Consider the following 10,859-nt stretch of genomic DNA (forward strand, 5'->3'; position numbering starts at 1 on the left):
GCAGATCAGGCTGGATAGGTCCCTGTGCTGAAGGTCCAGTTCCACAACATTGTGGAGTTAAAGGTCTTGCTGAGCACCCTGAGCCTTGGATTTTGGAAGAGCCAAGCTGAGTATGCCCTGAACCCTGCTGTGAGGGGTTCTGTGTCAAGCATCCACAGATGGCAAAGGAGCTTAGAATGCCTGAGGCTTTCAAGAATAGCTTCCTGAAAGCACAGTAATGCTCCATCCCTGCTCAGGATCAGAAAGAGGGCAGAACCAGAGAGCATCTGGGCTTAACAGGGAGCTGTGGGTGTGTCTAAGAGCAAATGAAGCAGCAGCACAGTGGCCGAGACTCGGACGCACAACCGTGCCGGCGTCCGGAGCGCTGTCAGGCAGTGCCGGGATCCCGGCTTTGGTTCTGGGCCCCACAACTGAGGAACTGCAGCCCCTGCCTCAGAGCCTGTCAGAAAGCCAAGCAAGTGAGACCAGAGGGAGGGCATCCTTCCAGTCTCTCTTGGGCATGGCCACAAAACAGCTCCTGCTCCTTCTTCCTCCGCCTCTGTTTGGGCTCTGCTGTTACAAATGGAGACAAGTTTAGACAAGTTCTGCCTTTGTCTCAGCTTTGTGGCAGCAGCTCATTTTGAGGCAGCCTGCACCCCAAATGTCTCTCATTCACAAGTTCTTAAGAATGGCTGATTTGGTTTATTATAAAATGAATTCTTTATTGAATTGACAAAGGATTAACACACATCAGACTTTAAATAGACCACTTAGTACATAGGACAAAACAAAAAGAGCCACTACTAGATCAAAAATACAGTGGACAATAAAGGGTACCTTGTTATAAATCCATGTTGTGATACTGGCTTTTGCAAGTATTAAGATGAATGCTGTATGTTCTATGCTTTTGCAATGTCTTTTTCTCCTGCTAGCAAGTTTTAGGCATAGGTCAAGAAGAATTTTGGATGTTAGGGTAATGTCCTGTCTGTGCAAAGCAAGATAACCTCCAGGAAACAAATGATGGGGCCCAGGCTGCTATCAACACTGACCACCTGCAGAAGAAGGAAGCCCAGCCCAAATAAAAATGTGCTAAAGGGAAATAAAATCTGTAAGACACATGCTCTAAAAAGGCGGATTCAGGGTGTAGAGATGCAAAATACTTTTTGGAAAAATATGAATATGCATTAAAACCCCACAGCAGAATGGGAGTGTTCCAAAGATATCAGGTGTGTTCCTGGCAACGCACCAGGATACCCTGGCTGTTTTAACCCTTTGCTTTATTGTCTTTGTCTCCTAATTGTCTTTTTGTTTATATTAAACCTTTTATAATTTATTAAGTGAGTGAACCTCGTTTTTCACAATAGGAAGGAGTTCTTCACAGAAAGGCTGATTGGGAATTGGAATGGGCTGGCCAGAGGGGAGGTGGTGGAGTCACTGTGTCTCTCTCCAGTGGTGTGGGGGAGTGACATCAATCTCTGTGCAATAACTGATTTTGCTTTAAAATAATTGCTTCAAAATTGCTTCCTGTTCCACCGTGAGTGTCTGTGCTGGTTTGTATTAGTTGATAGTTGGTGAGGAGGGAAGAAGCCACCCATGCAAATGCTTTTTCTAGGAGGGGGCTGCTAAGAGCTTCCTCTGTGCTTAGCAAAACCAATAGCTGGCTGGCTCTGAGAATTGACAACCTATGAAACCATTTAGAAGCTGGATTCTCCTCTGTGAAATCCACATTTTAAAGACAGTCAAGCCGAGGAAAGCTCTCTGTTGTTTCTAGCTGTGAAGAGTTAACTGGGTGCTGGTCACGCCGGCCCTGCTCCACCCTGGCCTGCACCGAGCTGGGCTCCGCCAGGCCCCCTTCACCACAGCCCGCGCAGCCCCAGCGGCTGCCAGGCACAGGGAGGGGAAGCCATCGGCCTGCAGCTGAAATTGAAGGAAGCAGGGGCCTGGGACCAGCCATGCAGGCAGAACAGCCATGACTGTTCTGGCTGGGCCCCCTGAGATCTTTGCACAGCTCCAGGGCAGCCTGAAATTCATCACTGTGACTGCTTTTGGACCAGGCAAAAACCATCATGATCATCTGCAGGCCTGGGTGAGATATTAACTATTTCAGTGCACAGATGAGACCTGCAGACCTCGATCCTCCCCTTGGGTGAGAGAAAAGGACAGAGTGAGGATATGTAGAAGACAACATGAAGACGCCAAAGTCAGTAAAGAAGGAGTCAAGTCCCAGATGAAAGGAGAATGAGGAGATGCCTTAGTATTGGGGCTGAAAGTTCTTTTGGTAAGGCCATGGACATGGACTATGATACACTAAAATATCCCCTTTAATTCATTAGAAAATATGGAGAGATGGAGTGTTCAAACTCTAAACATGGGCAGAGGCCTGTAAGAAACGGTCCAGAGTTTCCCTCATCTGCCTCATAATCATTGCAAGAACAGAGACTGAGACCCTGAAGACACCAAGGGACTTTGTGCAGGGGTTCTGGCCTGGTTGAGGTGGAAGCTTGCCAGGCGATTGTTTGCAGGCGTGCTTGCTGTGCTGTCAAGGTACACTGCCTTCATTCCTGCTGGTGAGCAGGGACTTGTAAGGAGCGGCCTGTTCTGTACCTTACACCTGCTTCCCAGAGCAAGGGGTCTCATCAAAATAGCCGAGGAATTTCCCCACCTCTTGGCCAGCTGCCCCTTGCTTTGAAACAGACTGTAAAAATGACTTTTCCAAGTTACTTTCTTTGAGAGAGATGTCTCCATGGAAGAAGACACCGGCGACCCTGTCTTGTCCGTTGGTAGCTATAACCCCACCCCCCCCCTTTTTTTCTCCTTGCATTTTGCCTCTTTATCCCTCTCTCCCTCTCTCTCTCCCTGTCCTCTATCGCATCACCCTTGTTGCTGGCATTAAAATAAAGACGCATTACTGCTGTTGTGATTTAAACTGAAATCCTTTGGTGTCCTTTTTGCAATCTGAGATCAAACGAACCTCTCATGACTCCCACTTGTGTTAGCGGATCGTGACACTCGGGAGCGGGGTGACCCAAGGTGCGGCTTAGAGCAAATGCTCCACGGCACGAGGATATTGGTAGGCGCACGGTGGAGACAAGGATGAGGAGGAGATCTCCAGTATGGGTTCCAAAGGCTTTTACTCCACTGGAGCATCCAGGGACTGAAGACCAAGAACACAACTGAGTGTGGGTTTTTATATGGGGGAGGCCAGAGGGAGGGTACAAAATTTTAACCAATCGGAAGAAACTATGGGAGGAGTGGAAGGTTCCATTCAACAATACAATAGGGGAAACAAGGGGAGCAGAGTGGGTCACATGGGCCAATGGGGAATTGGAGATTAGGGGATTTCCAGAGGGGCGGTTCAGGTAGGAGGCTGGCCTAAGGGAAGACTGACAAATGGGTGTAATGACAGATGGGGAACGTGAGAAAACAAGGGCTGGGCTTGAGGCAGGTTGGATTGATAGGTGGGTAGGAGGATACAAACTAGGAGCAAACCAATGACTTAGGGGAATAATTGGAGAAACCATTCAAACAAAGCAGACATCACAACAATAGAACTGTTAACCATTACAGGAGGTGGCATCTTCAAGAGGCGATGGCATGTGAGTGAGCTCTTGCCACATTGACACTCATTGTTCTACGTAGAAAGGGACATTGAGAACTTAACCTCCAGCATTCTCCATGGATCTCAAACTGTCATGTGCCAGGGCTTCCAGATAATCCATGTTCTGATATCAATCTAGACGGGAGCACAGATCAGAAGTCTTTCCATGGTGCCCCCAGTGGAGCCGTGTCCGCCTTTGTCTGTCAGGAAAAGGGATGCGGGAAAAGTGGGCAGGTGCCACCCTGCTCTATTTGTGTGCCAGGCCTGAGCCTCAAGTGTTTCTGGTTTCTTAGCTAATTTCTCCCTGGCTCCTCTTTAATATGAGCAAGAGAAGAGCATCGCACAGTCCAGTTTGACAAATAAGGCTTGTGCACAACTGAGTGCTTCCACTAAATTAAAAACCCATGGTGCTTGAAAGCCAACCTTCTGTTTGCTCAGGCCTCCTCACCTCTGTAGATGAGGTGACTTTATGCTGCTGGTATGTGGGTTTTAGGAGTATGTGGGTTTTTATCTGTGATAGAGGTGAGGAAGTGTTGAACTCATTCCAGTGAGCTGGCCAAAGCAGTGACTTTAGTGTCTCTTTGGCTGGGAAGTAGCACTGGCCTTGTTGAACGCAGCAGCACGAGCAGGGCTCCTCCAGCAGCAGGGACACACCATGAACCAGGAGGGGACCGTGGTACCAGAGGGGACTGTGTCACCAGAGGGGACTGTGGCACCAGAGGGGACTGTGGCACCAGAGGGGACCGTGGCACCAGCCGTGCCCAAGGCCTGAAAAGGGTGGCAAAGTCAGGTGGTGCTGCCTAGCTGTATGAACAGCTCAGGCAGGGCGTGGTGAGGAGCCAGATCTGGGGGCCATCCAAGGAGTCCTGTCAAGAGCAAATGGTTCTAATATTCTCTCTGGGAAAAAAAAAGGGGCAATCTTTAGAGTGAACTGAAGTGCTAATAAAGATTTGCTCACATATGGTGGGGTTTCTCTGCAAATGGGCTTTGATGGGAAATTTCTGACGACATTTAGTTTTGCTCTTTAAGTTGAGCACCTGAGTAGCTTTGTTGAGGAATGGAGAATTGTTTGTAGCTCAGTATTTTCTCAGGAGGAGCCTTACATTTTAGCACAGGAGGAAGGTAAGGCAAAGGTTTAAAATCTTTCCCCTCTTGAAGTGACACACTTTCTGAGGAGTCTGAGGAGAATTCCCCTCAGCCATTGCCAGGGCTGTTTGCCTCTTCTGCAGGCTCAGGATTCTGGGAGTTCCAGGAGCCTCAGCTGCCATGGTATTTTCCTCTGAATATTTCTTGTTGTGCAGTATACAGGGAGAATATTTTGTGTGAGATTCTCCTCTGGGCCTTGAGGTGAATCTCAGTAATTCTGTTGATTTTCATGTCCAGATGAACTTTTTTGTAGATAGGAAGGAAAAGGGAAGAGGCACCATGGAAAATTAATTGCTCAAAATTTGAGTGGCCCAACCACATTAAAAATGAAGTCTAAACTGAAGAAATCTTTTATTTTTATCTTTTTTCCTTGCTAGGTGGGGTAAAACATGAAGTGTAAATAAATAAAGTTCTCTGTAAAGGTTCAGCCAGCACCCAGCTGTATGAAAATCAAAAGGGATAAGACAGGGCATGGGAAGAATCTTCAGCCCTTCCCATTGAAGGTAAAAGAGTAGGAAAAGTGCCTCTGGCTGTTACCCACAGGTAATGTGTTATTTGTAGCCAAGAGCAGATGCCCCAAGCTGCTGGTGGCCCAAGCCCTGTCATGGCTGTCCCACTTTCAGTCCTAGCTGGACCAGGGTGGCCGGCTCGGGAGGGGAGGAGGTGGGGGGATCTCAGGGGGCTTCCTCTTCACAGCCGGGCTGGGGGGCCGTGGGGGAGGCACGGAGTGCTGGTGCTCTGCTTTCCAGGTCGACTCCTGCTTCTGAGGCCACATCTGAGAGCTGTCGAATGAGGCAGTCTCTGGGCTCCCTGGGGGCAAGGGAGAATCACACCTTCTTGGCTGGTATGCTGGAGCTGCAGCAGGGTGACTGTGGAGAGAGGAGTGGCTGAGGCCCCCAGCTGCCGTGGGCACTCCGGGATCCTCCTGCACAGCAGGGCCCAGAGCGGCCAAGGCTCCCCAGCACGGCTGGAGCTGCTGGCACAGCTTGGCCCAGCTGGACAGCTGCCCCTCAAGGCCCCAAGCAAGCAGGGGATGGCTCTGGGCAGGGTCCCTGACCAGGAGCGGGCCCCAGAGCACCTCTGCCTTTCAAGGGCAATCTCGTCCCCGCTCTTTCTCCTGCCCACCTTGCTTTGCCTCTGCCTGCTGCTCCTGGGGCTGCTCTTGGCCAGGCAGCCTCAGTGGGAGCCAGCACTGGCTGCAGCCCCAGTGGGCTCCCCAGGACATGGCCCAGCAATTAAGAGGCCAATGAAAGGCCTGGGCAGCAGCAGAACTCTCAGCAGAGTTATTTGGGCAACCACTGACTACCCACAAGTGCACAGCAGCCTCACTGGGAATGTTTCCTGACTATGAGCAGCCTTTCAAGAAGCTGGAGGGTGGAGATGAACAACAACTTACCGTTTCTTGTCCTTCCACCACCGGAATCCAACATAGCACAGGAGCATGGAAAGTGGCACTGTGAACAGTGTCACTGCTGTGCCTATCATGCAGGACTTGCGCACATCCTGCGGGCAGAACACTCTTGGGGTGCTCGATGGATTCTCAGCATTTATACTGGACTTGCCAAGCGCATCTGTGGGAGCAATGGGCAGTGTGAGCCTGTGCTGTGCTCCATTGCTGAGCTGGCAGCACGGTGGATACGGCCAGGACATTCTCTGTTTGCCCCAGAGCTGGGGCCTGCAGGCACCTTGCCACCCCTTGGCACAGGCTGTGCCACCCAACAAAGCCCAGAAGGCCGAGAGCAGAGCCTGGGACAGCACAGCTGCTTGGGCAGTGGCTCCTTCCAGGGACACGGGCCAAACCCATCCCTGAGCAGCCACTGCCACCCCTGACCCTCCCTGCTCTGTGACAGCTCCCCCAGCCCAAGGGGACAGAGCCAGGCCCTGTAAGGGGCCAGTGCATCCCCTGCCCAGTTGGGAGCCAGGGCTGGCTGTGGCCCTGGGCTCATGGCAGGGCTCCCACTCTGGGCTGCTCCTGTGTCTTGGGCCTCTGGATGCTTAGGGCCAGCTCCAGGAGCAGCTGCAGGGGGAGAGATGTTGGTGCACAAGTCCCAATTCCCAGGGGCAGGGAATGAGCTCCAGAGGCCTGGAAGCCGTGGCACCTCCAGCTTTGGCTGCTGCCGGGCCATGCAGGCCCTGAGGGAAGAGCTGCTGGCACACAGCCCTGCCGAGGGAGAGCCCAGCACAGCAATTACCTCCTGTGCCTGGGCCTGGCATCTCCTCCTTTCCTGCATCAGGAGTTGGCACAGGGCCATTCCTTCCTCTAGCATATGCCATCATCTGCACAAACATCTGCTCCAGCACTTGAGAAAGGAAAAGGGACAGCTGCATAAGATAGAACTGTTCACCATTAGGGGAGGTATCTTCAGGAGGCAATACTTGTTAAAGTCATGGATAAAGGTCAGGAAAATATCCAGGTTATTGGGGCTGGGCCAGGGCCCTCCCTCCTCCAAACAGCCACTACACCTGATCTAGCCCAAGACCAGGAATTTCAGGGGATCTCAGGGTGTGCATGGCCTATGCTGCAGTTTGGGCTCCCTGTCATCTGATGCCAAATGCCTTCCTACAGGGACTGGGGAGAAGCTGCAGCCAGGCCATGCTGGGAAACAGCCCTGAAGGCCATGAAAGCAGCAGCGGGGCAGCAAGGCTGCCATGGATCCCTTCCTGCTGTGCCAGGCACGGCGTGTCCAGATGTGCCCCTGGCTTCTGGATGTCAGGAGAAGGCTGAGGGACATGAACCCACCACGGCGTCTCTCCAGATCACTCAGCATCCTGTCCAGAAGTTGGGATGCCTCCAGGGATTTCTTGTCTTCTATCTCTTTGTTCTTCCATCTTGGAGGACCTTAATGGAAAGTAGTTCTGTTTCTCCATCAGTCCAGAGTAGCAGTGAGTGTACCCGGATTCCTGGTGCCCTCCAAGGCACTCCCTCATCTCTGCCTTCCACTCAGTAGCAGGAGCAGGGGGGACAAGGTGCCTGCAGTGGGCCCACACTGGGATAGAAGAAGCCCCTTGCATGGCAGTCAGGGGAGAAAAGACTCCCTGGAGCTGCCAGCAGCTCTGAACTGAGCCCCAGACAGGGCCAGGGCTTGGCAGCAGCAACAGGAGCAGCTCAGTCCCCTGGGGCTGGCAAAGGAGCCATGCAAGGCACAGCCCTGGGGCACAGCCCTGGGCCCGGCCCCTTCCTCTCTGCTCTCCTTGTAGCTGCACAGAGCACACGGAAAGTGACACTGGCATTGCACATGGGAAGAAGATTGATAGTTAAATGCTCCTTCCTCCCACTGACAACAATTCTGTGGGATCACTCAGGGCTCCAGAAGGGAGGGGGGCGATGTTTCCAGAATCCATCAGCCTTCAGATTCTTAAGGGAAATGGCATGAGGGTGAGCTCTTGCCACACTCACACTGATAATTCTGTGCAGAAATGGACATTGAGAACTTGCCTCCAGCATTCTCCATGGGTCTCAAACCATTATGTGCCAGGGCTTTCAGATGCTCCATGTCACGATCCCAATCTAGAAGGGAGCACAGATCAGAACCATTCCATGGTGAGCTGGGATCCCCTTCTGCCTTAGGGAACTGGGCACTGCAAGGGGGTCGGGGAAGGCCATGGGAGCCACATGTCAATGGACATGGCCAAAGCTGCAGAGGGGCCTGGGCAGCTCTGGGCTGGCCCTGGACGCTCTCAACGCCTTTTCCATGCTCTGTGCAAAATCCCTGAAAGGCAGGCACTGCCAAGCAGCAGAGATTTACATCTCAAGCCTCAGCAGGGCTCAGGCCCAGAGGCACAGCAATTACCTCCTGGGGCTGTGCCTGGCATGGCCTCCCTTCCTGCAGCAGAGGCTGCCCATGAGCCACTGCTTCCTCCGGGAAACGCCGCCTTCAGCACAGCCTTTGGGTTCATCTCTGGAGAAAGGAAAAGCCACAGCTGGATCAGATGGAACCATTCCCCTTTCAGGGAAGTGGTGTCATCATGATGCGATACTAGTCAAGGTCATGCATAAGGATTAGGAAATCATATAAACTTATGGAATTGGCCAGGGCCCTCCCTCCTCCAAACAGACCCTCAACCTGATCTAGCCCAAGACCAGGAAATTTCAGGGGATCTCAGGATGTGCATGGCCCATGCTGCAGTTTGGGCTCCCTGTCACCTGATGCCAAATGCCTTCCTGCAGAGGCTGGGGAGAAGCTGCAGCCAGGCCAGGCTGGGAAACAGCCCTGCAGGCCATGAAAGCAGCAGTGGGACAGCGAGGCTGACATGGATCCCTTCCTGCTGTGCCAGCCATAGCATGTCCAGATGTGCAGAGAAAGCCCCCAGCTGCTGAGTCACAGGAGAAGGTTGAGGGACATGGACCCACCTTGTCCTCCCTGCAGCATTTCCTTCAGCATTTGCTGCATGGTATTGGATGGCTCATGGGGTTTCTGGTGTCCTGTAGCTTTGTTCTTTCCTCTTGGAGGACCTAATTAAAAAAATATATATCCATTTCCCAGGAATGGATCCTACAAAATCAGGGTTCAGCTTGTGGGATCAGCAAGGACACAATACTCACCCCTGCGATGGGAGCTGGGCTTGCGTGCAGCATCCAGCCCAGGAGCCTGGAAAGTCCTCCCTGCAGACACACCTGTAACTCAACAGTCACAGAAGCTTCAGTCATGTCTGCTGATCTGCACAGGCAGCACTGAGCCACAGGAGTGGTGAGGGGATCATGCAGGGTGAGGGCACACACGTGCATGGCTCTGTCCTGACACTTTCAGCGATGCTGCCCTGGCTGAGCTTCGGGCTCTGAGCAGGCAGCTCCCCCAGGGGGAAAGGCCTTGACCTACCCTCACCATGTCCCAGAGCCTCAGTCCTGGATGTGGGTTGAGAAGCCAGATCACCTTCACCAAAAGGCTTGGCTGCAAAGAAAGGCAGGACAGAAGAGTTCCCATGGCACTGTAGAAGATCCTCAGGCTCCCTGGGGCTGGCAAAGGAGCCACCCGAGGCACAGCCCCGGGGCACAGCCCTGGGCCTGGCCCCTTCCCTCTCTGCTCTTCTCCGTGGCTGCACAGAGCACATGGAAGGAGACACTGGCATTGCACATGGGAAGAGATTGACAGCTAAATGCTCCTTCCTCCCACTGACAGCAATGCTGTGGGATCACTCAGGGCTCCAGAAGGGAGCAGAGCGAGGGTTCCAGAATCCATCAGCCTTCAGATTCTTAAGTGAAGTGGCACGTGAGTAAGTTCGTGCCACATTGACACTGATTATACTGTGCAGAAATGGACATTGAGAACTTGCCTCCAGCATTTTCCATGGGAATCAAACCGTCATGTCCCAGGGCTTCCAGATGCTCCATGTCACGATCCCAGTCTAGAAGGGAGCACAGATCAGAACCATTCCATGGGGAGCTGGGATGCCCTTCTGCCTTAGGGAACTGGGCACTGCAAGGGGGTCAGGTAAGGCCATGGGAGCCACATGTCAATGGACATGGCCAAAGCTGCAGAGGGGCCTGGGGAGCTCTAGGCTGGCTCTGGTCACTCTCCACCCTCTTTGCAGGCCCTGTGCAAAATTCCTGGAGGGGCAGCAGGACCAGCGCAGGGTCCCTGGGGACTCTCTCCCTCCCACAGAAGAAACCCTCCCTTAAGCCCTGCGGAAAACCATCCCCAACGCTTCCCAGGGAGAAGGAAGTGCTGTCTCAGGAAAGGGAAGCCAGGCCCTGGGCTCACCTGCTCCCTGTGCTTGCCATGGAGCAGCCTGGGCAGCCCTGTCAGGCAGGGCCACTGCCAGGAGGAGCAGGAGGAGGAGGCGCAGAGCAAAGGCCATGGTGCCTTGCCCACTGCCAGTCCTGCAGCTCTTGCTGCCACCACTGTCCTGACACCGCTGTCCCAATGTCAGCACCGCTGCTGCCGCTGCCGCTGCTGCCACAACAGTTGTGGTCAGGGACTGACTGCTTGGTCCTTGTGGTGCTGTGCAACCACGGGGCTCTGGGAGCTCTGTGACCTCAGAGCCTGCTGTCACCTCAGCCTGCTGTCACCCCAGAGACTGCTGTGACCTCATGGCCTTGGCTGTACCCCCTGAGTGTTCTCCCATCTGTACTCCAATCTGTACTGGACTGATTGTAAATCTTTGACTTCATCAAAGGGTCATTGCTAAACAAAACCTT

General features: G+C 53.1%; 1 protein-coding gene across 1 annotated transcript; it reads right to left on the reverse strand.

The window, feature by feature from the left end:
• Window positions 1-5,052: 5,052 nt before the first annotated feature.
• On the reverse strand, window positions 5,053-10,643 carry LOC147647586 (uncharacterized). The gene is made up of 11 exons (XM_086871600.1): window positions 10,423-10,643; window positions 9,995-10,066; window positions 9,541-9,612; window positions 9,267-9,338; window positions 9,075-9,176; window positions 8,515-8,622; window positions 8,160-8,231; window positions 7,464-7,562; window positions 6,916-7,023; window positions 6,120-6,294; window positions 5,053-5,592 (listed from the first exon to the last, which is right to left on the reverse strand). The coding sequence occupies exons 1-11, from the start codon at window positions 10,517-10,519 to the stop codon at window positions 5,349-5,351; spliced, it is 1,221 nt and encodes a 406-aa protein (XP_086727726.1). The 5' UTR covers window positions 10,520-10,643; the 3' UTR covers window positions 5,053-5,348.
• Window positions 10,644-10,859: the final 216 nt, after the last annotated feature.

Source organism: Cyanistes caeruleus, chromosome 36 (genome assembly GCF_971803275.1).
Source record: "Cyanistes caeruleus chromosome 36, bCyaCae1.hap1.1, whole genome shotgun sequence".
NCBI lineage: Eukaryota > Metazoa > Chordata > Aves > Passeriformes > Paridae > Cyanistes > Cyanistes caeruleus.